A 27,047-nucleotide genomic window follows, 5' to 3' on the forward strand; every position below is an offset into this window, starting at 1 on the left:
CACCATGGAGGGGGAAGCAGAGCCCAGTTTCCACCAGGTCTGGAGGACGCACGGCCCTGGCGTTGGCCCCTTCAGCTGCAGGGAGGCAGGACAGACGGACAGCCGTTAGAGCAGGGGAAAGCCGATGTGATGCGGAGCGCCAAGGTGGGGGGGGGGGCGCTCCCTGGGGGGGCTGTGAGTCCCTGCTTGGCCCAGGACATGCTGGGAGGGAGTCCCGGCTTCCACCGGCCACGCTCACCTGATGGCCTTGGAGCACTGATCTGTTGGAAAGCAAAGAGAAGGATGAGCGTGGCACAGGCAGTGCCCTGAGCCCCCGCACAGCATCCCCATGCAGAGGGGCCGTGTGTGCCACCCCGCGCCCTCGTGACACTCACCCGACTTGGGCAGGATGGCCATCATGTCTTCGGTCAGGCCCGCGGTGAGGATGAGCTCTTTGAACCTCTGCAGGAGGTGGGGGCTCGCACCCTGGTCCCTCGCTGCAGCCAGACACCCAAAACGGGGGCTGGTGAGTGCGGGGGGACAGGGCAGCGAGCCCCACGCCGGGGGTCTGGCTCCCGCGGGGCAGCGATGGGACCCCAGGGAAGGGCAAAGGCAAAGCCATAAAGGTTCAGGGAGGACACACCAGGCACCCCACGGCTGGCAGCAAAGGGGCACATACCCCTTGGGACAGGCGACCCACCTGCCTGGGGTGGTACGGGGCTGCTGGCGGGGCTGGGGGTCCGCAGACAGAATGGGACTTTGCCAGGGGGTGGGGTGGGGGGGCTTTGGTTCAAATCACAAACAACTGGGGTATTTTTAGGGCAAGATTTCATTCACCCCAAAATTAATTCCCTGGGGGTGCCTGGGTTTCAGCATGTTGGGTGCTAACGCGGTGGCCTGTGGTGGTGGTGGAGAGCTCAGCCCCTGCACCCCCCCCCCCGGTGCCTGTCCCTCCCCCTGGGGGAGCCGTGGGTGCCCGTCCCTACGCCTGACACCCACTGAGGAGCTGCAGCGCAGTGTGGGGATCCTGCCCGCCCTGCTTGAGCTCGTGCACGATGGCGTAGCAGCTGTAGTCCGTCTCCATCACGCGCAGGTCCCTCTCCTCTTGTGCTGCTAAAGGACCCCAGACGGTGCCCGGTCAGGCAATGCGGCACAGCCCGGGCACCTCTGCGGCCCCTGCCAGGGCTCACGGCTCAGCACCTGAGCCCCAAAATTGCCCGAGGGGGGACTGAGAAGGGAACCCCTGCGCCATCCGGCAGAGCCAGGCACCCGCCCGCAGCACGACCTCTTGCCAAGTGATGGAGTCAGAGGGGCCAAACCCACCTCCCGCCGCTCCCCGGGCACGGGGGACCAGCGATGCCCACCCACCGTTTCAGGGTGTCCGTGGCTCCCATCCCTCCTGCCCCCACGTACCCGTGTAATGCCCTGCCTGCCCGCTTCGCTGGAAGAGCAGCTCAAACTTTTGGCATCTGTCCGGCCTGGAAAGGGAAAATGGAAATGGCAAACGTGGCTGGACGCCACGTGGGAGGGCAGCAGGGTGGCAGGGCAGGGGGGAGCCCAGCCTGCCTGGGGGACATGCTGGAGCACAGGCAGGACCAGGGCGCCGTGGGGCAGCAGGTCTGTGGAAGGATGATCTTCAACCAGTGCCTTGGTGGGGTGGGGAGTCCCCTGCCCCAGCTGGACACAGCGAGTGGGATGGGCACTCACAGAGGCCAGACAAGCTTCATAGCCAGGTCCCCCTCCGGCGTGAAGCTGATGGTGGTGATGGATGACTTCATCCCATCCTTCATCTTCAGGAACACGGAGCAGTTGGAAGCAGCAGCTGCGACATGCCATGTCCCTGCAAACTGCACCAGGACACCAGCAGTGGGGTTTGGGAAAGCCGTGAGGACCTGCCACCCACCATGCTGGACCTGCCAGCCTACAGCGGGGGACCTGCCACCCTCTGTGGGGACCAGCCAGCCGCGCATGGGGACCTGCCACCCACCCACGTGCAGAATGCCCATGCCAGAACAGTGGGGACGGTGTCTGGAACACCTTGGGGAAGCACATCACACGGCGGGGCATCATGACCCCGGGTGTTTGTGTCCCTGTAGTGGGGCCACCGCCAGGTTTGGCCACAGCAGGTGGGAGCTGGCCAGGACTAACCCAATTTTGCACAGGCATCCACACCCTCCTGGCAGCTGCCCTGGTGCCAGCTCAAGCCCAGGAATGAGGGGTGCCTGGGGATGCCCGGCTGTCCCCAGGGGAGCAGCAGGGCACCCTGCCCCAGGCATCCCCTCCAGACCAGGCAGGACCAGCCGGGTGGGCACCCAGTGCCGTTACCTTCTCGGCGTTGAAGCCCGGCTGCACGGGGACCTCGGCCCCTGCCTGCAGCAGGCAGAGCAGGATCAGCGCCAGGCTGGGCAGCATCACCGTCATCATCCTTACTCCGGGGGCTGGATACAGGCAGGAGAGACTACTTGGACCTGCCTCTTCCCGCATCCACCTTTATAGCCCCCACCGCTGGCAGCACCCCCTGCCCGCCCCCACTTTATGCAACAGGTTACACAAGAGCAGGGATAACTTGTACCCGTGTTAGGTGACAGCGTTGGCCCATTCCCCCTCTAATTGCCCAGTCCCGAATGAATGCAGCTTTGTGTGAGACCCAGCCCGGAGCGTCTCAGGGACTGGGCGATGCCCCGTGCCTGGTGCTGTGTCTGGGGAGAGGGACGGGGGTGCCCCCAGTGCCCCACTCTTGGCTGTTGCGCACTAGCCCCGGGGTCCGGCAGTGCCGGGCTGGATCCTGCCTCAAGGGGGAGGATGGTTGGGATGGAGTTTTAGCCCGGGGTTGAGCTGCAGCCCAGTGCCCCCCAGAAGGGGCTGTGGCTTCCCAGGCTGCTGGCACAGACCCCGCTCTGGGAGAGGCTCCAGGCTCGTGGCATGGAGAGCAGGGCAGCCAGGGCTGAGCCACATCCAACGCTCACAGCCGTCACCCTGGTTCATGTCCATCCTGCCCCCATATTTTTGGAAAGACACCCCCCCCATTGCCCCATCCCCACACTGCCAGCCTGCTCTTTGGGGGGAAACTGAGGCAGGGAGGCTGGGGTAGCCCAGGAGGCAGATGGGACCGGATCGCCCCAGTGGGTCCCAGCCCTGGGGACCCCTTCTCCCTGGACAGGGCAGGTTTTGTGGCCAGGCAGCGCTGTGGCATGGGACAGCGAGTGCACACAGGGTCCCACCTCGGTGGCCCCACAGCCAGGAGCTGGTATCAGCCCTGACCCCGGGACCAGCCCCAGCCCAGCCCACCGCCACCAGCCATGGTCCCTCCTCCCCATCACCCTATCAGGTCTCCCTCCGCAACGACTCAGCAGACAAGGGGGGGGGGGGCTGGTTTTATACGGGCTTTAATGGGGATGGGGGTACAGGTGTGGGGTGTGAAGCCGGGAAGCGAAGGCTGCTGCGGTGCTGGGGGTGCGCTGGGGACAGGACAGGACGGGGCGGCCACCGGCTTGCGGTGCTGTCGGGGCTCCGGCCGGCAGGAGCTGGTGGGTCTGCCTGGAAGAGATCGGGGGGGGGGAGAGTGCGGCTGAGCTGGGGGACACAGAGGGACACATGTGGGGACATCGGCCCTGCCAGCGTGGGTGGGCACCCACCATGCAGGGCCTGGAGCAACAAAAGAGCAACCCCATGGGGCTGGGGATCCCCGGCAGGGGTAAGGGGGACCCCAGGGAGAGGAACAGCCCGAGGGGGGGGGGGGTTGGAAAGGGATGGGGGCTCTGCAGGGTGGAGCAGCTCTGAGCACCCCCTGTACCCCCCGTCGGGCTGGTGTGAGCCCCAGCCAGGGCAGGACTCACCTAGGCAGCATCTGCCATGCATTTGTCTGCAGGAGGAAGAAAAGCGGAGATCAGCTCATCCCAGGGCTGGGGGACTGCTGACCCCCCCACATGTGGCTCTGCCGGGGCTCTGCACAGTGGCACCCCACGGCTGGCCCCGTGCCGGCCCCGCAGGGACACAGGGAGAAAGCAGGAGGGTCTCCTCCCTCTTAACCCCCCCGGCTGACCACCTGCTCCCCGCCACCCCCCTGCCCCTCCAGTCTCTCACCCGTCTGGGGCAGGATGAGGATCTCTTCATCCGTCAGGCCCTGCTCCCTGGAGAACTGGGTGAACCTCTCCAGGCGCTCGGGACTCAACTCCTTCGTCCGGCCTGCAGCCGAGAGCGGGGTGAGAGGCAGCTCCCCCACACCCCCAGTGAGGGGCCACGCTGCCCTGGGGTGCGGGCAGCCCAGCAAGGGACAGGTTCCCCAGGAAGGAGGTCCCGACCCAGCCATTCCATGGGTCATCCCAGCCTGGGAGATGATGCTGCCCTTCTCCCATGGGAGAGATCCCCCACCGAGAACATCCTGGGGGGTTCTGGGGGGTGGGGAGGTGGGTGGCATGGGTGTCCTGGGGCAGACGTACTGTAGAGCAGCACCATGGTGGAGGAGCCGGTGCTCTTGGAGATCTGGGTGGCCACCAAGGCATACTCCTCGTAGTTGGTCTCCACCACGCGGATGTCATGCTTGCTGCCCCAGCCTGCAAGGAGACAGGGAGGGCACAGCTCAGCCCCGGGCACCGAGCCAGCCCCGAGGCGCTCTGGCGAGAGCAGGAACAGGGTCAGGCTGGGAGCTGGGGGTACGTAGGGGCTGCCCCACAGGAGAACGGGCTGGGAGCCGGGCACTCACGTGGGCTGGTGTATCTGAACCGCCCTGGCTGCTCCGTCTTGGTGTAAACGCTGTTCCTCTTCTCACACTGGTCACCCCTGGGGAGCGCAGCATGAGGACGTCAGAAGGGCTGGGGGAGATGCTCCAGCCCACCTGTAGCCCCAGGCATGGCACCATGGGGGAGCAACCCCTGCTCACCCACCCGCTCCCCATTCCCGTACTTGGGGTAGGTGGAGGTGACTTCCAGGTTCCCATCTGCGGTGGCAGAGATGACCGTGGTGCACATCTTCATCAGGTGCTTCTTGTCTTTGAACCAGTTGGAGTTGGAGGCCAGGCCGATGCTGTACCATCTCCCCATGAGCTGCACACAACCTGCGCTCAGTCACCGGCCGGGTGAAGACCCCCATTGCCCCTTGGCCTCCCACCAGCCCCCCACCATCCCACCATCCCACTCCCCTGCCAGCCTGTGCCCTTGCGGCAGGGCAGTGTCCTGGGGTCCTCGTCACCCAGGGAGCTGCTACGGCTCTCGGAGTCCACAAGGCCCAGCAGCCAGGAGAGTCCTGGTTTATGATGTGCCCTTCACTGCCCAGTACTTGGGGTGTTTCCTTCCTCTTCGCCCCAACCTCGGGGAGGGGGTGACAGGATTGCCTGGCTCTGAGATGCCATTTGCATCCATCCAGGGGCATGAGAGGAGGGGTGAGGACCCTGGGACCAGCATGGCTCATCACAGCCTGGTCCCCGGGGCCACCGGCTCAGTGCACCAGGAGAGGAGCTGTCAGCCTTGGAGGTGGGCTGTGCTGGGACCATCCCAGCAAGACATGCCAGACCCCCATCGTTGCAAGGACGTGCCTCCATCCCCATCGCCTCCCTGGGGTGGCTCTGTCCCCCAGGACCCCTCTGGGGGTTCCTTGGAGGAGCAGGCAGCATGGCCCCTGCCCCAGCTCAGTGGCACCCCAGGGCTGTGGGGCTGGGACCCCAGCATGCAGCCGGGCTGGGGCTGTCCTGCTCTGCGTCCTGCCCGTCATCGGGGGAGGAAGGGGAGTGCAAGCACCCAAAGCATGCCAGCACTCGGGGGCTAGGAGGGCAGACGGGTGTGTGGGACTCCCCAGCACAGCAGCCCTTGATTTTTTGGGACCCTGGGTTGGGGGTAGATGGGGTCTGTGTTGGGGAGAGGGGTCCATGACCCGTCTCTGTGCTGCCTGTCCAACTCAGCTTGCTTTTCTCAGTCCTCCCTATAAAATCCCTGTGTCTCTACAGCCACCCCACAGCACAGCAGATGGCCTGGCCCCACATCTGTTGGGTCCCCTCACGCAGGCTGGGGCCTGGATCCTGCATCCCCTCTGGAGCCACCAAACCCAGGAGCCGGAGGCTCCCCAGGGACGGCGGGGCTGCAGGTGCACCGGCCGTCCTGCCCCTCCCAGCGTCAGGACCAGCCTGACCCCAAATCCACCTGCAACACCATCTCCTCACATTTGCAGAGTGAGGATCCCCCAAAAACACCCCGAACCCCCGGGCAGGGTCACCTTGTCCTGCTGGAAGTCGGTTTGCACAGGAACGCTGTCCTGCGCCTGCAGTGCCCCGAGCAGGGCCAGCCCCAGGATGCCGAGCAGTGTGGCGTGCATGTCTCTCGCCGAGCCGAGCTGAGCCGAGCCGAGCCGAGCCGAGCCAAGCCGAGCCGAGCCAGAGGAGCAGGCAGAGTGCTGCGGTGCTGGAGAGTCCGGCAAGCCCCTATTTATGGGCAGGCTGTGCAGTGGCCCCAGGGGGAGCCAGCCCTGCCTCCCCCCCGTGCCGTTATGCAAGCGAGAGCAGGGGCGAGCGCCGAAGCCAAAGGGCAGGCGGGGGAACCTGTGAATGTTTCCCCTCCTGTTGATATGACATGTTTGCTTCAGGGTGCCAAACTGCTCCGCAGCAAAAATGCAGCTTGCAGCCAGCGCAGCGGCTGTCCCTGCCCCCAGCACTGCAGAGCCGGGGGCCGCTGCGGGCAGCTGGGGTGTCCCACGGGCATGGGCATAGGGCCAGGACCGGGGGCCAGGGCTAGCTGGCTGCCCCCTCCTTGCAGGATGGTCTCACTCAGACTCAGAGAGGGGCCAGAGCGAGGTGGAGGGAATGTCAAGTGCCTGACGGGTCCTGACCCAACCCATGGGACTCCTGGGCATCTTCAGCTGCTCCTGCGGGACCTCCCCCCTTGCCCTGACCCAAGTCCCTCTATCACCTGAGGAAGCACCTCAGCTGGCCCTGCCACCCGCCGGGGTGACTCCCATCGCGATGCAGCTCCGGTGCACCCTGATGGCGAGCTGGGGGGCTGGGGGTGCTGAGGGGCAGCCAGACCCCCACCTCGGGCAGCCCTGATGCCCAGTTCCCAGGGGACCAGCACGCAGCCATGTGCTCCATCACCCGCCATGCCACCCTGCACCCTTTGCCAAGAGGGGCTGAGAGATGTCCTCCCCCCCCCGGCTTGGGGTCACCTGCAGGTGCTGAGCTGCCCCTCGGTTTAATTTGGGGACACCCTGAGGACCCGCAGGGTGAGGGCTGGGGGTGAACACGGGGTGCCAGCAGCAGCAGCCATGGGTCTGGCACGGCTTGGGCAGGGTTGGCCGTGCTGGGCAGAGCATCAGCCCTGCGGCTCTCCCCGCAGCGGGGCCCTGCCAAGGCGCTTTACATAAGGAGTCTGTTTTCACAACAGCTGGTTTTTTCCCCTGGCAGCCCACCCTGCCCGCCCGTCACGGCACATTCCCTTCCCCGCACCCAGCTGCGAGCCCGGCCTGCCCCTGCACCCCACGCACCGGGCCGGCCCCAGCTCCGCGGATTTATTAAAACAAAACAAAAAGCTGAGCCAGGCAGGACTGAGCATCACGAGAGCCTGGCTGTGCCCCCCCCCCCCCCCCCCGTCCGGCACTCTGGGCTGGGGGCTCAGCTTCTGTCTGAGCCCACCCTCGGCGTGCAGGGTGCCCAGAGGAGCTCTCTCCATCGGGTATCAGAGGCATGGAGCACCCATGGGTGTCACTGCCCAGGAGACGGGAGGGGGTTCCAGGGATGTGGCTGCTCTCCTGGGGGAGGCAAAGCAGGAGGGCAGCTCAAGGAGCAGGGTGGCAAAGCTGGGCACAAGCTCAGGAGCGTGGGGGCACATGGAGGGCACGCAGGGGCACCGGCAGTGGCGTGGGGCAGGCTAAGCCTGATGCCGGGGCAGGACAGAGGGTACCCGGGCTGTGGATCACTGTGGTGCCTGGACACAGACCCTTAGGAACAACCTGGCTGTTTTCACCCCAAAAATGGGTTCATGCCAGATAAATGCATGCTGGGCTGAGCCGGGGCGCAGGGGGATCTCCGGGGACCAGCCCAGCTCCCCAGGGCAGGCGGGCAGGGCTGCCCAGCGCCTCCCATCGCCCTGCCACGGCTCCACCACAGTGCAGCTGCTTGTGGGGTGCAGGCGGGTGCAGGGCAGAATGCGAGCCGGATCCGTAACACCCTGACTCTGCCAGGCTCAAGTGGGCTGCCTGGGGGGTCCACAAGCACAGCCGGACATGACTGACCCGCACGTGGGCAGCGGGGCCAGGACTGGCGTCGGGGGAGTCACGTGGTGGTCCCTTACATAAGTCCCTGATAAACAACATGTGTTACCAGTTTCCGCTAAGATTGCAAAACGCTGGCGCTGGGGGCAGAGGGCTGCTCCCCGCCCTGGGGGCTGTGGGGTGCTGCGGCCACCGCACCGGGCTGCTGCTGGGGGCTGCTCCCCGTCCCCTCCCACCGCTCAGCCTCCGCCGAGGAATTGGCACCGTTGCCCAAAACACCCCGGCCCAAGCGCAGGGCATGACAGCCTCGGCCAGGCTGGACGCGCAAGGGGAGAGGGGTCCTGCAAGGGGCCCTGCAAGGGTTGCACCCCTGGTCCAAGCCCCCGCAGCCCCCGCAGTGTGCTCAGGGTGTGCAAGGGACGTCCCCTGCCTTGGCTCTCCAGCCAGGTGTTGGCTGTGTAGGCAGGTTTTGGGAGGCAGGCAGGGGTCTGGCCCAGGCAGCAGGGGTCCGCAGGACTGGGACAGGGGAATGGGCTGTTTCACTGCTCCAGAGGCCCTGGGGATGGGAAGCAGGACCACCGTGGGGCCGAGGTTTTCTCCTCTGGGATCTCCTGGCTTGTCCCAGGGGAAGGGCTGATCCTGTGCCCCCACGGCACCGAGCACCGTACTTTTCCCCACGCTGTGCTGGAGGCTCCGGGCTTTCTCTCGCTCACCAGGTGGACTCACGTGCACTACGGCACCCGAGAGTAAATCGGAAACTGCCACAGCCCCATTGTTGGGGTGAGGCTTGGGGAGAGGATGATGGAGCTGCATGGAAGGGGCTGCACGGCCCCCCAGCACCCCCCTGGCACCTCCCGGGCCAGGAGCACAGTGCCAGGGCACCAGCAGTCCAGGGGTGGAGGCAGCACTGGCCTTGCTGGGGCAGACTGAGGGGTGACCTGCCTGGACACAGACTCTTCTCTGAGGCGTTTATTGGGGTGTCATTGGCTGCTGCAGGGCACCGGGGCACAGAGCAGAGGGGTGACACAAAGCTATGGGAGGACAGGACAAGGATAGGCACGGCTGCCAGCGCAGCTGGAGGAGCCAGGGACCCCAGGGCTGGCTCCAGGGCTGTGGAGCAGCAGCAGGGTCTCACCAAGCCCCAGCTTTGTCCTGCGTGGCCGTGGGTGGCTGGGTGAGGCGAGGGCTGAGCTCTGGGGACCTCCTGGCAACACCATCTGCACCTATGGCTTCGTTTCTGGAAGGGAAAGAGAAGTGCTGAGGGTCTGGGGAGATGCCCGAGCCCAGCACCAGGGCTGGAGACCCACCTCTGCCTCCCCAAGCACCAATGATAAGTGGTGGAGCTGTCCCTGGGGACCCCAGCCCTCACCCCGGGACGTCACTGTCCCAGGACACCCCATCTCACATCAGCCCTCACCCCAGGAAACACCAATATAGACCCCACTAAGTCCAGCCTGACCCACGTGGGGGGCAAGCAGGGCTCTCCTTTGCCAGGGGGCATCTGATGCCCATCCTGGGTGATGGTCTGTCACCTCCTCACCCCACAAAGGACATAAGGGGACCCTGTTCCGAGGGATGGTCTGGCATGGATCCCCCATGCGAGCCCAGCCCCCCTGTGCCCCTGGGGCAGGACCACACAGCCGTGGTGTGGTGTGGGTCCAGCCCAGTGCCCAGCCCGCAGCCAGGGAAGGGAGAACCCATGTGGTGCCCAAGGTGGGGCCAAGCCTGACACACTGGGGGGACCCAGTGTATCGCCCGGGATCTGCAACTCACCGTCGAGGATGTGAAACTCATCTGCAGAGTCGCAAAACCCTGCAAGAGAGAGAGCCTGGGGCAGTCATCCTGCCTGGGCACCTGTGAGCCCCCAGCCCTGCACCCCAGGGACACTGTGGGACACAGCCCAGTCCTTGCATCTTGCATCCTTGTCCCTGGGGTGGCCACAGCATGGGGACAGACCCCACACGTGGCCCTGCTGTGGGTGACACGGGGCCACAAGCTGCACAAACCCGTATGGATGTGCCTTCCCCTCCCCACGCTGGAGGGGCTGGACCCCAGTCCCTGCTGCCAGGCCCCTCCTGGGCACAGCCCTCGCCATGGGTGCCCCCCATGTGCCACCCACCATATGGGGGGAAGTAGTAGGTCACATCTTCGCTCAGGCCCACAGCCCTGACGCGCTGCTCGAACTTGTCCGCGATGGCATCGCTGACCCGGCTGGTCCGTCCTGCACGGGGAGGGAGATGCCATCACCAGCCTTGAGCTCTGCCCCAAAGCCCCCCATGCCCCCCTGTGGTAAGACTCAGGGCCAAAGGGTCTTTCAGCTCAGAAAAGCTGGTTACAGTCTCCTCCCTCCACAGTGGTTGGGGCCAAAAACCTCCATTGGGGGACTGGGCCCCATGGAGAGACCCCATCCCTATCTCTGGGTCCTCTAGGGCTCCGGCGGGCATCCTCTGAGCCCAGCATGGGTTTCCCATCCATCTGCCGCCCAATTTCCCGAGCACCAACCCACCATAGAGCTTGACAGAGATGCTCCGGCCCTTCTGGTAATAGAGGATGGCGTAGGTGCTGTGGTCCGTCTCACCCACCACCACATCCACTTTGCTGCCATAGCCACGGCCTGGGAAAGACAGAGGGCAGCCCCAGTTAGCCCTGGTTAACCCTGGTTAGCCCCAGTTAACCCTGGTTAGCCCCAGTACTGTCCAGGGGCTTCGTTTCACCATGAGGGTGTACAAGGGGTGAAAATAGGGGCCAGAGCAGGTGCAGCCCCACAGGGTTCCATTCCCTACCACTGTGATAGCATTTACCACTGGGGCACCGTGAGACCCCAGAGGTGGGATACTGGGAGGGCACTGATATCAAAGCCCTGCTGAGAGTAGGAGCGAGGGGCTCCAGCTCCACGGTGCCCACAGCCCCCACACCACCCCAGCCCGGCCTCCCTCACCCTTCAGGAGGAAGCGTCCGTGGGCCTGGGCAGGGAGGTAGCGCTGCCTGATTTCCCAGCACATCCCATCCCTGTATGGGAAGAGGAGGAGGTTGTCGGCACAGGCTGGGGAGGATTCAGCCCAGGTCCCCACCCGCCCCACTTGCCAGGGCACACACGGTGTCTGTTTTCTTGGGACTTTGTTTTCTCCCTGGGGAGATGCTGGAAAGAGATGTCCCAGAGCACCGTGGAGACACAGCGAGAGACACAGAGCCTGAAATTTAACTGAGCCCGAGGGGTCTCTGTCCCCTCCCTGCAGCTCTGAGCCTGGCTCAGCCCCTCAGCCCCCACGGCCCGGGCAGGGGGGAAGTGCCCACGAATGTGCTGAAGATCCCCCTTCCTCAGCCCTGCTGCTGCTGCGCTGGCCCTGAGAGCTGGTCCCTGGCTGGGTGTTCACGGAGTGACCACGTGCCTGATCGGTGCCTCAGTTTCCCCAGCCTGGCTGCCCCCCACCCTGCCCTGCCTGGGCAGCCCAAGCCCACCCCGGGCTGGTGGCCATGTGAGTGGCAGGGTGCCAGCCTGCTGTGGCAGGGCTTCTACCACAAAACATCCCAGAGGACATCTCACCCACGTTTTACTCCGAGGCAGCTCTCTCCTCCTTAGGCCTCATGGCCGGAGCACTAGCTCTGCTCCAACCTGCCTGCAGCGTCCCTGTCCCATCCAGCGTCCCCATCCCAGGATGCTGGCCCTGCTCCAACCTGCCTGCAGCATCCCTGTCCCATCCAGCATCCCCATCCCAGGATGCTGACCCTGCTAAAACCTGCCTGCAGCGTCCCTGTCTCATCCAGCGTCCCTGTCCCCGTCCCAGGGCATCAGCCCTGCTCTAACCTGCCCACAGTGTCCCTGTCCCTGCCTGTGGCCCCAGCGGCCGGCATCACTCACAGCTTCCTGAAGGTGCTGATGGCCAGGCTCTGCCCACCCAGGACGGTCACCGTCACCGCCGTGGCCTCTAGCCGGTGGCTGTGCTCTGCCAGGGAGCTGCAGCGGGAGGCCATGCCGACCAGGAACCATCTCCCTGCAAGCTGTACGGCACAGGGGTGGCACCATCTGCCAGGTCACTGCCTCGGGGTGCCACCACCCCACTGCCCCAAGCACCCACTGCCCCAAGCACCCACCACCCCCAGCACCCTTCTTCCATGCTATCTCTGCTCGCTTGGCACCTCTGCCCCCAGCCTGGCCCCTTGGTGTGCCCACAGGGCACGAGGAACCAATGAGTGTGACAAAGCAGGACAGATAGGAGCCTGGCATGGGGACAGGCTGGAGCAGGGGGGCTGTGGGGAGGGGGTGTCTGAGGCATCCCCCCGCACTGCCGGGGAGGCTGTGAGCACCGCAAGTGCAGCCCCGGCTGTGTGGTAGGCAAACACCCCACTCCCATGCCACCACCCCACGGCCTCGGCTCAGACCCCGCAGCCTCGGCTGGAGGCTGTGCCCAGTGCGGCCGGGGGGGCACGCCAGTGCCGAACCCCAAACCCAGAACAACCACACTGGCCCCAGGGCTGAGGATGGAGGGGGTTGCAGGAGCCGGGGCTCTGGCTTGACAGCAGCAGGACAGGACAGAGGGGCCTGGTGAGGCTTCGGCCCCTGGCCTGCCCTGTGAGGCAGCTCTGGGGGCAGCGCTGAGGGGCCGAGCTGGGCTGGTGCTCCAAGTCCCGGCTGGGGCCTGGAGGTGCGCCAGGGGGGTCAGGCTGGGGGATGGGCTGCAAGGGCAGGTCTGAGGGGGGACGCTGCAGGGTCAGACCTGGAGGGGGACACACAGGGGGATGCGCTGCAGCCCCCCCCCCCCCGCCCCATCCCTGTGCTCCCCGAGCAGGGCTGGGCCCCAGCCCCGACGGGTGCTCCCCGGGGCCCTCACCTGGGGGAGGCTGAGCTCCTCCTGGGCCGCCACCTTCTCCAGTGGGCTCTGGGGAGGGGGCGGCCGTCGCCGCCACCCTGGCCCCTGTCCCAGCCCCGGTGGGGCCGCGAGGAGCAGGCCGAGGAGCAGCAGGGTCCCCAGGACTGCCATGGTGCCAGGCTGGCGGGGCCCGCTCTGCCGGGAAACAGCGGGGTCAGGCGGGCACTGTGGCCGGCCTGGAGCCGGGCCAGGCAGAGGCCTCCGGGAGCTGCAGGCTGGGGTCAAGGCCGGGGTCAAGACCAGGGGTCTCCATGAGCTGGGCCGGGGCAGGGCCGGCGGGGCGCGGCGGGGCCCGATCCCGGGGGGTCCCGCCACAGGCCCGGGGGTCCCGGGTGGCCCAGACCCCAAGGAGGTGGGGCGGGGCCTGCTCGTGAGGGCGGGGCCTGATCAGCCGGGGCGGGGTCTACTCGGGTGGGCGGGGCTGGTCTGATGAGGGCGGGGTCTGATCAGGCTGGGCGGAGCGAGGCGGGGCGGAGCTGCAGCTGTAGGGGCGGCCGTGATCGAGCGTGCCGCGCTCAGCTAGTTGTGCCTAGCGCGCTGTGGGGAGCTCTGGGCTCGAGCTCTCCGGCCTGCGGCGGAAAGCGGCGCGGTGATTGGAGGAGGGAGGTTGGACTACCGAGACGAGCGGCCGCAGACAGTCGGAGCGGAAGTGCGGGACGAGGAGGCCGGAAACGCTGCGGGAGGGAGGCGGGGGCAGCGGAGCCGCTGAGGTGCCGTGAGGGGGTGGGGGTGGCGGACGGGGACGGCGGTGCCACAGGCCCCCGGGGCGGGTGCGGGTTCGGGTTGTCCGGTGCGGGGTTGCGGGCGGCCGGGCCGGGCCGGGCCTTGCCTCGCCTCACCCCCATTTACTTCCAGGCGCGGCGGCAGAATGACACGATGGACGCGGGCGGCGGCCCCCTCCTCCCCGACAGCGTCCTCTACGAGATCTTCCTCTACCTGGACCACGTAGACGTGCTCTCGGTGGGGCTGGTGTGCCAGCAGTGGCACGCCGTGGCCCGCGACGAGTTCCTCTGGAAGGAGCTCTTCTACCGCTACTACCGCATCTCCCGGGAGGTGCCCCGGCACCCAGGTGCGCTGGCGTTGGCGCGGGGGGAAGGGGCTGGCGCGGCTGCTGCAGGGCTGGCAGCCTTCCTGCACTGGCCGAGCAGGCAGGGTGGTCGCGCTGGGCCGGGGGACCTCTGTTCCTTGGGTGATGGCACCCGAAACCTCCCTGCCATGAGCCCAGAAGAGAAAATCCTCTGTCCTTCTGTGCTGCCCAGCCCTCTGTCCTCTGGTGTCAAGGGTGATGGATCCACTAAACGGTATCACGTTAGCAGACTACAGGCTTGGATGGTGGTGTGCACGTGAAGGAATGTGCCCAAACCCTTCAGAAAGGGGCATCAGATAGTTGAAAATGCTTCGACTTTCTCTCACAAAAAGATGGTCTCTGAGCTCTCTCTAGGCAGGTGCTCTCTGGTAGCTACTGCACAGCTTGTCTGGGCGCTGCTGCTGAGGGAGATCCTGAGGAGACGCAGTGAGTCACTACGTGCTGCTACATCACAGCCCGGTTGGATTCCATGATAATCACTGCTGGCTTTTCCTGATCAGGACCTCACAGCAAGCCTCTGCTTCAGGCTCTGTCCCTTTCTCATCCGGACTTGGAAGACCTGCAAGTACACATTAGCTGATCAAACTGTTTCCATAAGACGTAGGCAGCAGCTGCAGCCTGGCTGTGGAGGGACGACATGCTGTCTGGAGAGGGAGGTGGGCATGCGGCCATTTAATTGTACAGTGGGCCAATGCTAAGGCAGTAGCTGACCCACTTTGTGAGGGCAGGTTGGACTTGATTTTGGCCTCAGCGTGCAGTAGGAAAATGACCCATTAACAGTCAACATCAGCTGAGCCTGGCAGGGCCTTCCCTGGGTAGAGCTGTTGGCAGTGTCAGTGGCAGCGGTCATACAATCACCGGTCTGTTTCCTGCTGAGTATCACGTGCTAGAAGCGGTTTGGTGCGGTCTGGAAGGATAACCCAACACTGTCGCACCTGCTGAGACAGATCTTAGGGACCTGCTGACAGGAGTCCTTGCTGCTAAGGTGGGTCTCTCTTGCAGGCCAAAAAGCCCATTCCCAGCATGCTGCAGAGGTCCGTGAGGGCTGTGCTCCATCCTCTGCCCCAGTGATGTTTGTGGGGCTCTGAGTGGTGGCCACGGCAGAGGGAATTGACTTCTTGCTCTCAAGTTGTAGTTGCCACAGAAGGACGGGAAGAAATGCCAAGGATCAAGCAGTGAGGAGCCATGTCTTCCTGCAGTGGGTGCACCCACCAGTGCAAAAGGGCCCTGAGAAGAGATGAGATGTGGACGGGACGACTCAGGCTGTGTGACTTCACTTGTGCAGACCCTGGAGCTCCGCAGGGTTGAGGACGTCATCTTTAGGTTTTATCTGAGGCTGTTTGACCGGGCTCATTCACTTCCAGCCTCCTGGAGTTAGTAAGCTGCTAGCCCTGTTCTTTAGCACTAATTGGGACTGAGTGGTCAGTGTAGCTCAGTAATGTATTCGGGCACCTCCCAGGCTGCGCTTCTGGAGCTGTGAAAATCCTCCATGAGGCAGTGGGGGCAGGGGGTGGCTGGCAGGCCCAGGAAGGGGCTGAAGCAGGAGTTTGGAGTCCTCTGCCAACCTGCCTGCCCTGGGCAGCTCTGTTGTTTGGGGAATGGCATCCAGTGGGTCTTGTAAGAGACCCACTGTACACCCAATATACCCAATACACCCAACTGTATTGGGGTTGCTTGGCCAGATGGGATCTGTTCAGGCTGCTTCCCGGCCAGACAGGCCAGGACCAGGAGGTTCATAGGGGCATGAAGCCCCTTGCCTAGTGAACAATGGTGGGATGTCCTGGCAGCAAGCTGCTCCCTGCCTGCAGGAGCAGGTGCCTCCTGGGCTGCAGTCAGTTCCAAAAAACCCCTTCGGTCCTGTTCAGTATAACTAGGGAAATTGGCCCTTATCCATATACATGTCTAATCCTCTTTGCTTCCTTGGGATTTGCTGCTGCAAGAAGTCTGTCTGTAGGCTGCCTTACCAGGCACTTTGTTAAAAGTCCTCTTTATTTGTCCCTCTATTGGCTGTCAGTGTGACTTCTATGAGTGTGCTCTAGGCTCTTCTACTGCAGGGCTCTTCTGTCCCAGCATGCTGTGTCCAGCTCCCATTCTTCTCTCTTGTTTTCTCTAGTCTCTTATCTCATGGAGACGGTTTTTCCTGGTCTTGTACCCTTTCTGGAACCTTCTTAATTCTGTGTTAGACAAGATAAAGATAATCAGAGCGGAGCCCAGTACCCTGAGGAGCAGCAGCTCTCTCATCACGTGATAGATTTGTTTGCATTGTGCTGGAGCACGTCTGCATTTCTGACAGCTGTTTTGTCCCGAGCAAGGCTCAGTTACATAGCTAACAGCTCTGCCCTGGATGTTTCTTACAGTGGCTGTACTGGTTTAGAAAGTAGTGGTACGGTGCGGAGTTGTGTGTATACTGGAAGAAGACATTTTCTGTGTGTGGGAGTGGGGAAGCTACTGAGAAAAATGTTAAGCCCTGCTAGCACGGCTGAAGCCGTAGGGACCTTGGCCCCAGCAGAGCTCCTGGCATTGCTAGCAGCAGTCGAGACTGCGCTTTGTTAAAGACTGATTCTGTGGCTGCCAAGTTTAGCTTAGGTCTGTCACTTCCCTCCATTTACATTCCTGTCCCATGTCCCTGCTCGTGTGTTACAGCTGCTGTCTCCTGGTATGACGAGTTCCAGAGGCTCTACGACACCATCCCTTGCGTGGAAGTGCAGGCCCTGAAGGAGCACAATGACCAGGTTTTGCACCTCAGCTTCTCCCACTCTGGCTGTTTGTTTGCGTCATGCTCCAAAGACTGTACCGTCAAGGTAAAGTGGCAGCCTCCCCTGCACAACTCTTGCAGCTTTGATTTAGCGGGGCTTAACCACGAGAGCAGCCTTTAGGACATCTGTGGAGGGGAGAGGTTTGACCAGGTGTCCCTGGACTTAGGCCGGTTCCTGCAGATGCTGAGTTGTTTGCAAAGCCACAGAACTAATGACTCTTGCAAATGTAGCCTTGAGGGCTGTGGCTTCCAGCTCCAGCCCGCGTGAAGGTGGCCGAGGTGCCTGCCTGGCTGCTTTCTAGGTGCAGATCAGTCCCCTGTTGTGCTGTGGGTCTAACAAAGAGCACAGAGATAATGATCCACTGCAGAAGTTGTCTTGTGTGGGTGGTTGTCTGGGGCAAAACCTCTCTGAACATGCTGAAAAATCCAGCTGGGACAGTACCATTTGGTGCCTGAATACCTTCTCCACTGGCTGATGGAGAAGTAGTTCTGCATTTAGCCGCTTTCCAAATCTGTTGGCCATTTTCTGTCAGGGTAATTGACAGGGAAATTGGGACTGGGACACAGTTAAAGTGTCTTCAATATTACTTTTTTTTTTTTTCTTGTCCTGATGAGTTCTGGCACAACAGATGAAGTGGAACCACTCTCGGGCTTGTCAACAGTTTCCTGACTGTTTGTTCATCTGTTTATAGATCTGGAGCAATGAGTTGGACATCTCCCTGCAGCACAGCTCCAACATGAGGCCATACAACTGGAGCTACACGCAGTTCTCCCAGTTCAACTCCGATGACTCCCTCCTTCTGGTGTCAGGTGTCTTTGTGGGGCCTCACAACTCCTCATCAGGAGAGATTGCCGTAATCAGCATGGGTAAATACTGCCCTCGCCTTCACTGGGGCTTCCTGGGAAGTGTGAAATGGTGGGTGCTGGGTTCCCTTCCTCTTTGGGTGTGCAGTGGCCTTGACCTCTGCTTGTCCTGCCTTCCACCATCTTTGCAAAGGGGTCCCAGTTGCGGTTTCGGAGGGTAAACCTTTCAGATAGCCTTAACTCTGCTCAGGTCACCATGTCATCACCTAAAGGCACTGTGGCGTATATTTATTCTCACTTAACTTCTGTTCTAAGTGATAGTCTGGGCAAGGCAAGAGTTATCTGCGTTACCTGTTGTCTTGAAGGCACCGTTTCTGACTCAAGCGTTGCTAGTCCCACCCTGAGGTCTTGCGTGGCTTTCTGAGGCGCATTCATCCGGGTCTGCTTCACCTTTTCTGCTGCAGTTCTGTGAAACTCGCTAATCCTGACTGCATTATCTCTCGCTGTCTCTGTGCTACAGTCCCACTGTGCCAAAAATCGAGAAGCACTGCTAAATACACAGCTGCCTTGCACAGAAAGGCCCTGAGCCACAAGGGCGGGAGTGAAGAAGTTCTGTACGTGTTTGACTTGTTCTTGTCCTTGGGGTTTCTGCTTTGGGCCATGCTCGGAGAAAGGCTGTGAGATTAGATTGCGCTCTGGTCTGGTTCCGTCTGGCTGCCCTTTTATTTTGATTTCCCTTGAGCCTGCTTTCCCCATACATCTCTGTAGAAGAGAGAAATCATCTGTCTCCATAGTAGTGACTGGAACTGGGCGGTGGTTGGGTCTGCTCAGCTTGCAGTGGAGGTGCTGCATCAGTGCCTCTCCTGCAGAGGCTTGAATCCACTTCTCGTGTCTTCTGCCGTGGTTTCCCCAGAGCCCTTGCTGGGAGCCATCGCCTCACTCTCGTGTTTCCTCTCCCTTCCAGAGAACTTCACACTGCTTTCCAGGGTGAGGAATAAACCTTATGATGTGTTTGGCTGCTGGCTGAATGAAACCAACTTGATATCTGGCAATCTGCATCGGATTGGGCGTATAACCTCCTGTTCTGTGCTGTGGCTGAACAACGCTTTCCAGGTGAGGTGCCTTTGTTCCACCTCCACAGACAGTGCAGCTTCCTGCTGGCTCCTGGGGGAGGAAAAGCAGCGGAGGAGGTGTGAGCGGGGTAAAATGGCCCAGTCCTCCTGTCCTCCCTGTTTGTCTCCTCTGATTTGCCCTCAGGATCTTGAGCTTGAGGCAACCCTTGCCTGAGGTTTCTCCGTGCTTGGTGTTATGTTGCAATATTCTAACTCTGCCCCCAGCTTCAATTAACTCTTGCCCCATTAATTGGGATGAGGACTTGACTGCAGCGCCCTAGAGCATGCATTGCTCAACAGGAGAGTGGTTGAACTGCAGCAGGGTTGCTGAGATCCTTGATAGTATGAAGCTGGGGCTGGGATGGCTGTAGTCTGGCATGTATCCGAGCAATGGCTGTTCTCCCACTTGGCAGCTCAGTGCGTTGTTCCCAGGAGCTGGCGGCAGCTGAGAGGCTGAGCTCAGCCCTCCCTGTCCTTGCTGACATTTCTGTGGGCCAGGTGCTGTCTCTTATGCTGTGATGAGACCTGGAGATCAGTGTGTGCTGGCCTTAGACTGCTTGTTTGCTGCTTGTTCATTCTCTGGCATTTGTTCTGCTCGGACATGTTCCTCTTCCATGTTTTGCCTCTGTCTCAGTGTCACAGCTGCACATCCTGGCGTTTTGTGTTTTTTTTGACATGATTGATGCTGGCCCTGGGTGAAATCCTCTGGTAGCAGAGACCCTTCCCATAACCACATCTCTGTGCTGCGCTTACACTACAGCTGTAACTCTTCCATCTCCAGGAGGTGAGGAAGGACCTTGCCTGCTTTGACAGGGGGTGTTGACATCCGGCCGCAGACTGCCAGAGCAGTTAGGCAGGAAGAGACCTGCTTGTGTCTGGGAGCAGATAACCAGGCTGATCCTGCTGATGGGTACAGGCAAACTTCAAGACTGTGGAGGTCTTCCACCTCTGCTGCTTGTAGGCCAGGGAGATGGCGCTTCACGCTGCACCCATGTTTATCGCAGAGGCCTGTTCCTGAAATTCTTGTAAAGCGCCAAGCAGCGCCAGCTAATGACCTCAGGCGGGGAAGTGGCAGCAGGGCTGCCAGGCTTCTGTGTTGCCCACTCCACTGTTGTCTGCCTGCAAGAGTTTTTTGTCTTGCTGTGCCCACCTCCAAGATGGGAAGGAGAGCAAGAAAGCTGGCCAGCCTCTTGGGCTAGTTCTCACGGTCAGTGTTCCATATCGCAGTGTGAAGAGAGGTCGGTGTGTGGCTGCTGTCTGCTGTCAGGGCTCAAGGTCAGGGCAGGTGGTTTTTGGTTTGAGCTATAGGAGCGACTCTCCAGTGAGGTGGTTCCTGCTTACTTCTTCCTTCTGCTTGCAGGGCATCGAGTCCGAGAATGTGAATGTAGTGAAGAGACTGTTCAAAATCCAGAACCTGAATGCCAGCACTATCCGGACCGTGATGGTAGCTGACTGCAGCCGGTACGATTCCCCAGACCTGCTCCTGGACTACGAGGAGCAGCTAGCTGCTTCCTCCACCTCCACCTGCCCAGTCTTTGATCTTGGCAGTGACAGCGAGGAAGAGGAGGCCAAGCCCAAGCAGACTCCGGAGCCAGCAGTACAGGAATTGCAGGATGAAGGGGGTGTGACAGCAGAGGACGGGCTGCAGCAGTTCTTTGATGATATCATGGAGGGCCGTGTGAGGCCTGCCATGACTGAGACAGAGTTGGAGACAAAGGTGGCTGAGCTGTTCGTACGCAGCAGAACTAAACCGCCTGAGCTGAACCTGCTCTCCACGGACAGCAACAGCAAGACAAAATACTTAATCTTCACCACAGGATGCCTCACCTACTCCCCGCACCAGATAGGTAAGGCTGTGGTCTGAGCCCAGGGCACACCAGCCTCCCTGGGGGTGTGGGCTGCAGCTACGCTCTGAATTTGAATCTGGAAAAGACCTGTTTTATGTGCTGCCTGTTTGTGGTGAGTGAGTTCCAGTTTTGCTCAGGCTGATGGATTCTCGATACGGGAGGCTTTTGAGATGCCCCGGTCACTGAAGGGGGTTCCACCCCACAAGTGCTTGCCTGAGGGTTGTTTTGTTGCTACCAGGCTTAACACATTGGTCAAACAAGAAAGTTGTGGTGGGGGCTGAGTGGAAGATCGAGAAGGAGCTCCTGACTTAAGGACAGCAGCCACAAGTTTGCACACAAGTGGGTGGGTGTGAAGGGCAGTGGTTGCTCTGATAGCAGCATGTGGAAGGGCCTCAGTCCGGTTGTCTTGTAGGGGTGGAGAGGGCATCAGGGCAAGACTAGTTTGAGCAGCTTGGAGTTCACCTGTGTGTTGCTTGAGCAGTGCTCCTCAGCACTGGGAGACAGAGCCCTGCCTGCCCCTGTGCCTCACCTGCCTCCCCCACTGGCCGGTGTGTGACCAGCCTGCATCACGTGGCCTTTCAGCTTCAGCGAGACACTTGGGCATCTCTGTTTTGGTATTGGAGAGGTTTCACGGTGGGTTATTCGCTGCCCCAGCGGGTGTTTCCATGGCAAGCTGATCCCAGGCAGCTCGCTGGCACTTAGCCTCCTTCCTCCTTCCTACAAGGGGCTGTAGTTGCAGCACAAGCCAGGCAATGGCGCTGCCGGCGACCCTTTTTCTGGGTTAGGACTTCTCTTGCTTATCTGGGGTTCTCTTGTTGAGGCACTGGGACTAACAGAGTCTGAATTTATATGAAATCAGTGCAGTGATGAGCAGAAGCAGGTAGTCTGGCTGCTTCTCCAAAAGCCCCTAAAGCTAGCAGGGAAGTTCAGTGGGAAGGACCAGACAGATCAGTAGAAACGTGGGGAGGGAAGGAGAGCTGCTTCTAGGCAGGAAGACTCTTCTGTAAAGCCAGACAGTTTCAGTTCCTTTTGCTGCTTGCACAATTACAGCCTCGCTTTCCTGCTGCAGGCTTTTCTAACTTTCCTGTTGCCTGGTCCTGCACCAGTACAGCCCAGTAAGGCAGGGAAAGGCAGCTTCCAAAGCTTTAGGCAGTGGAGAACAGTCACGTTGTCTTTGCCCACCTAAGTTAGGAATGCGACCTGGACTAAGTGTAGCTCTGCTCCTGTCCACGGCCGGGTCTGCAGACAGACGTGGTGGACCTTGGCCTGCCTCTGGACATGTGGCAGGTGGTCTGCCCTGACTCAGCCCTGTAAGCAGCGCTGCATCTTGCTCCATGAGCCAGAGCAAATGCTGCCTCGCAGGCTGGGACCTGCAGCGCGCAAAGGCAAAGCGTGGCGCAGAGGCAGTGCCTGCCTTTGGACTCCACGGACTTCCAGCAGAGCCTCCCAGGGCCGTGGGTTTTGGTGCCTTTGAACTCCAGTGACTCCCTGGCCGGCAGCCAGTGCCCACGGCACAGAGTGGCTGTTCAGAGGGACGAACCCTGGCTCGGCTCCTCTCCCAGCCATGAGTCACAGTAAATGTTATGTTTGCCCATCGGTTTGTGTGTCAAACCGGCCTTTGTGCATCTGCTGTCTGCCCCCAAGGAACTGGTACTTGAAAGAGCTTGCTGTTGTGCTCATCTCTCGCCGGGCTGCTGGGCTGGAGCTGCTGGTGGGAGCTGCGCTCCTGGCTGTTGGGCATCAGTGCTATCTCGCCTGATCTGCGGCACGCAAGCACTTCTGCAGGAGTTCCCTTTGAGCTCCTGTTTCCCTTGTACTGGTGGCAGGCTTGAGTCACAGGCAAAGCCACCTGTTCCGCTGCTTTATGTGTGTGTGGGCTACGGAGCTGAGTTTGGAACTGGGAATGTAGCACTGTGAAAATGAGGATGAAGAAGCTGGCAAGCGATGCCAGTTGGGTGGAAGAGTGAAAGTCCTGTTCTGAAGGTCCTGAGCTTCCCAGGCTCAGATGCAGTGATGTTGTGAAGGGCCTTGGACTTGAGGCGCAGTGCGGTGTCGCCCCTAGCTTGTTAGTGTGTGGGAGAGAGCTGAAATCAAGGGTGTTCAGCAGCGATTCCCTCAGAGAGGGGATGGGATGGGCCATCCCAGCTCTTCTTGGACCCGCTGGGCTGAGGATTAAGCCCATGTGTGCCCAAGAGCTGCTGAGGATCACCGGAGTCCTCCAGGAAGCCGCTGTGGATGGTTTGTGTTTGGGACCTCTGTCTAGAGCCAGAAAGGGAGAGGGCTTAACCCATAGTGTGTCTCTCCCTTAGCCAGGAAGTTCAAAAGCTGTAAAGCATTTTGGGCCCAGTTTGGGTTTAAACCCCTGTTCTTGGAGCTTTCTGGGGCTGACCCCCACCTATGTTTTGACAGTGGCAGGGGAAAGCCCTGCCACAGCTGGTGCATCTGCTGGGCCTTCTCCAGGCTGGGTATTGCAGGAAATGGGCCCAGCCCAAGGATTTATTTAGGAGAAAAACCTTTCTGTAACCAGAGTGTCTTGGGGGCCAGCACAGCTTCCTTGTGCTTCAGAGCATGCTGCAGGCTGGGCTTGGAGCGAGCTGTGGCTGCAGCAGCCGGGTTGGCAGCCGGGCGCTGGGCATCTCCCTGGCTGGGGTTGAATGTGCCAGCGCGTCGCTTATGGGTGGTGTCCTGGCCAAAAGCACCACTTGTGAGAGCTTTAAGGAGCCTGGCAGGGACAGCAGCCCTGTCACGGTCCTCAGCTAGTGAGCCAGTTCTCCTTTCTTGGCAGCACAAAGGGAAGCCCCTTCTTGAAGAGTAGGGACTTCCACCAGCCCCGCTCTCTGTTGGCAGCAGCCTACAGAACCACCTGATTCTGCTTTCTGTCCTCAAGGGATTAAAAGGATCCTGCCCCATCAGATGACGACTGCCGGGCCTGTGCTTGGGGAGGAGAGGCGCTCAGATGAGTTCTTTGACTCACTGGATCACGTCATCGACATCCATGGGCACATCATCGGGATGGGCCTCTCCCCTGACCACAGGTGAGCATGGTGGGGTGGCAGCACTGGCTTCAGACGCTGCGGGGGGTGGGCGACAGCTGCTTAGGGGCTTTGGGGGCTGAACCAGAGAAGAAATCACTCCAGTTGATGGAGCAGGGTGCCTGCATAGACTGCTCTGCTTGGTCGCATCCCAGTCCTAGTGCTGATGGCATGTGTACTGTCTGAGCATCTCCCCAGATCCCTGCAGGAATGCTTTTCTCCCGCTGCACTGCTGAGCCCAGTTCAGGATGGGGTCAGGGAAGGAGCCTTGTATAAGAGCGAAGGAGCTGCTCACCGCAATGTATCTTGTTCCTGAGATGGATCGATAGATTCTTAAAGTTGGATTTAATGCCATTAAAGAGGCTTGACCTTGCCCTTAGGGCCCACTATCTCAACTGTGGTGGCCCTTTCTTTTCCAAAAGGGGCAAGAAGTGGTTCAGCAACACGTTCCTGTGTTTCAGCCTGGATTTTAGTGAGCAGAGCTGCAGTTTTGCTAAGGACCAGAGGAACTGCTTGGTCCCTGCCCTGCCTGGTTGCACTATGCGTTTACAGCTGGGGCTCTGTGAGCTTCATCGCATGCGGTGAGGTGCAGGGTAACCCCTCTGCTCCCTTCCTCAAGGTACCTGTACGTGAACAGCCGTGCCTGGCCTCGGGACTGCGTCATCTCCGACCCCATGCAGCCGCCCCCCATCGCCGAGGAGATTGATCTTCACGTGTTTGACCTGAAGACAATGAAGGAGGTGAAAAGAGCCCTCCGGGCTCATCGCGCCTACACGCCCAATGAGGAGTGCTTCTTCATCTTCCTGGATGTCAGCAGGGACTTTGTAGCAAGGTGTGTGGCGGTGGGGAAGGGCAGGATCCTGACTCTGTGTCCAGGAGGGCCTTGGGGCCAGCACTGCGGGATGGCTTGTGCAAGCCGGGCTGGTCCGTGTGCTGGAAACTCCCGTGTGTTGTGAGCAGAGCAGGAAACGGGACGTTTGTAAAGAGCAGAGGGACTGAATCAGAGGCTGCTGATAAAGGCTGTGTGCCCTGATCCTGTTGTGAAATCAGTGAGGAAAGGGGAAATGTGGGGCTGTGGCGTGTTTGGCAGGGGTTGGCAAATGCTGTTCTTGAGGGCTGTGTCATGGGGTGAACTGAAGGGGTTCTTCAAACAGCCTCTGGATCCCAGAGGGAGGTCGCCTGCCCAGGTTGAAGCTCATGGGTGACGGGGCTGTAGATAGAAGCTAGGGCACTCTCTGCCTCCACCTGCACGGAAGGAAGAGGGTTGGGAGCAGCAGGTTATCGAGGCTGCTGGGGTGACGTCCTTACCCATGTCTTGTCTGCCGCAGTGGGGCTGAGGATCGCCATGGCTACATCTGGGACCGGCACTATAACATCTGCCTGGCCAAACTGCAGCATGACAACGTGGTCAACTCGGTGGCGTTCAGCCCAGTGGAGCAGGAGCTGCTCCTGACGGCCAGCGATGACACCACCATCAAGGTGTGGCGCTCCCCTCGCGCGGTGCGCATCCAGCAGGCCAGGAAACCCAGGCCCAGGAAACTGCTCTTCTCCTGGCTCATGAACCAGAAAAGCTGAACCCAGGTACACCTGCTCCTGCAGCTTCCTCACTGCAGCCACCTCCTCTGGAGCTTGCAGAGCTTTGGGCCCTGCACAACAGAGACGAGCTCTGGGCACACAAATCCCATCTGCTGAGGCAGGAGGGACCCCGGCAGCGGGAGCTGCTTCCTCCTTGGAGCATCTGCTTCAAAGACAGAATGTAAGAGTCGAGGGCCCGTTCCTGGGCCTGGCGGGCAGCAGCCCGAGCTGGTCACTGCAGGGTGGGCGCCCCACAGCTTCTCACAAACGCTGCTACTTGGTCACAGCTCTCTGGGTGAGCTTTGGTCTCTGAGAACAGACTGAGACACGTCTCCCGCATTTGTACCGTGAGCCCGGGACGTGGCTGACCTCGCCGAGAGCTACCGGCTGCAGAGCACTTGGCAGAAGCGGCGGTACAGCGCTGTGCTGCCTTACTGCAGGACTCTTTTAATATAGTAGTTTTATTAATGTTTGTTTGTCCCAAACCCCTACAGGCAACTCGTCTGGCTGCTGGGTAATGCTGAGTGCCTCCTCCCACATGGCAGCTTGGCCCCAGAGGGGAGCAGGGACTGGAGGGCAGTGAGAGGGCAGCGGGGGAGGCAGGGCTGGGGGGCCTCGCTGGCATCTCCTGTGGCCCCCGGGGCCGCAGCCGGTGCCCTGTCGATGCCTTCTGTGAGCAACTACGTGTCGATATCGCCAGTTTCCAAACTTGAGAGTGGGGAGGGCTGGTGGTAACATGGTGCTGGCTTTGCCTCTGTCTTCCTCTGTTAAGTAGCACTTAAATAAGCTATGGCATTGGTAAGGTATTTATTCTAGGGGATCTGCTGTCCCTCCCCAAGGGGGCAGCCGTGAGGATGGCCGGTGGGTCTCATGGTCACCTCCCTCCCACGCTACTCAAGTCGTGGCACTTTAGGTTCTCTTGGTATGTTCTCTGTGAATAGGTGTAGGCACCCATGGGTGGCTGCAGGTATTCACCAACAAGTGACCAGGGGAACACAGCCCTCCTTTGCCTGAAGTGACAGTTGAATAAGCTTCCTTCCACCTGGGCTGACTTGCCAGGGGTTCGGTGATCAGCTCTTTTGGGGACCCCTCTGACAGTGGAGCTTCCTCACTTGAAGTGATTACCAACTCGGTGGTGTTTATTCTGTATCTGTCCCTGAAGCTTTTCTCCCTCCAGCTGCTACCCAAACGTAGGAGTCTAAAATTAAGCTCCTAACCTTGACCTGGCATAGATGGCTGGGGCCGGCAGTGGCCCCAGGAGCTACAGTTGCTCCTGGGATCTGGGCTTTGGGCTGCATCTGGAAAGGAGCCACATCCCAGGCAGGGGCTGGGGGAGGTGTTTTGGGACTCCCCTAGGAGCAGTAGGGGCAGTTGTCTGTGCCACTCACAGCCTTGGGTGTGACAGACTTAACGGAGGCAGCAGATACTGTCTTGAGATATGCACTGATGGCTCTAACAGCTCCTGTGGCCCTTGGCAGGAGGGTTTGTACCCTTGGTTTGCTGTGCCCTAGCAGGTGCCCATGGCTTTATACAAAACCCCTGTACTCAGGTTTTCTGTCATCGTAGGACATCCAGAAACAAGGGAGTCCTTCGCGTGTGTGTGCACACAGGATCCACATCCAGCTCTCTGTCCAGTCACACAGCAAAAGAACAGCCTCTATCTGCCTCCCTCCTCCCCCAAGATTGTGAAATCTGTTCTCCCTTGGCTCGGTGTAGTAGTGAGCAAGGCACTGAGGGTTTATGTTTGTACCGAGTTTTGCTCTTCACTATGGCATTGAATAAATATTCTGCTAAAGCA

General features: G+C 60.8%; 4 protein-coding genes across 4 annotated transcripts; 1 reads left to right on the forward strand and 3 right to left on the reverse strand.

Moving 5' to 3' along the window:
• Positions 1 to 71: 71 nt before the first annotated feature.
• On the reverse strand, positions 72 to 2,400 carry LOC309679260 (lipocalin-15-like; the record flags this gene model as incomplete). Its single annotated transcript, XM_082492538.1, has 7 exons — positions 72 to 75; positions 239 to 260; positions 375 to 476; positions 979 to 1,092; positions 1,393 to 1,457; positions 1,687 to 1,826; positions 2,305 to 2,400. The coding sequence occupies 7 exons, from the start codon at positions 2,398 to 2,400 to the stop codon at positions 72 to 74; spliced, it is 543 nt and encodes a 180-aa protein (XP_082348664.1).
• A 949-nt stretch (positions 2,401 to 3,349) lies between these two features.
• Positions 3,350 to 6,352, reverse strand: LOC309679401 (lipocalin-like). Its single transcript, XM_082492692.1, has 7 exons — positions 6,184 to 6,352; positions 4,882 to 5,021; positions 4,682 to 4,758; positions 4,419 to 4,532; positions 4,063 to 4,164; positions 3,816 to 3,841; positions 3,350 to 3,516 (listed from the first exon to the last, which is right to left on the reverse strand). The coding sequence occupies exons 1-6, from the start codon at positions 6,280 to 6,282 to the stop codon at positions 3,816 to 3,818; spliced, it is 558 nt and encodes a 185-aa protein (XP_082348818.1). The 5' UTR covers positions 6,283 to 6,352; the 3' UTR covers positions 3,350 to 3,516.
• Positions 6,353 to 9,347: 2,995 nt separating this feature from the next.
• Positions 9,348 to 13,148, reverse strand: C8G (complement C8 gamma chain; the record flags this gene model as incomplete). The annotated part of the gene is made up of 7 exons (XM_082492729.1): positions 9,348 to 9,406; positions 9,943 to 9,981; positions 10,289 to 10,390; positions 10,676 to 10,783; positions 11,108 to 11,178; positions 12,029 to 12,168; positions 12,999 to 13,148. 7 exons carry the CDS (start codon positions 13,146 to 13,148, stop codon positions 9,393 to 9,395), a joined length of 624 nt encoding a protein of 207 aa, XP_082348855.1. The 3' UTR covers positions 9,348 to 9,392.
• Positions 13,149 to 13,696: 548 nt separating this feature from the next.
• Positions 13,697 to 27,047, forward strand: FBXW5 (F-box and WD repeat domain containing 5). The gene is made up of 10 exons (XM_082492810.1): positions 13,697 to 13,747; positions 13,893 to 14,106; positions 16,768 to 16,925; positions 17,572 to 17,746; positions 18,648 to 18,796; positions 20,156 to 20,642; positions 23,530 to 23,677; positions 24,294 to 24,506; positions 25,003 to 25,255; positions 26,816 to 27,047. The coding sequence occupies exons 2-9, from the start codon at positions 13,914 to 13,916 to the stop codon at positions 25,247 to 25,249; spliced, it is 1,770 nt and encodes a 589-aa protein (XP_082348936.1). The 5' UTR covers positions 13,697 to 13,747; positions 13,893 to 13,913; the 3' UTR covers positions 25,250 to 25,255; positions 26,816 to 27,047.

This window comes from Vanellus vanellus (assembly GCF_965231255.1).
Source record: "Vanellus vanellus genome assembly, chromosome: 18".
Taxonomy (NCBI): Eukaryota; Metazoa; Chordata; class Aves; order Charadriiformes; family Charadriidae; genus Vanellus; species Vanellus vanellus.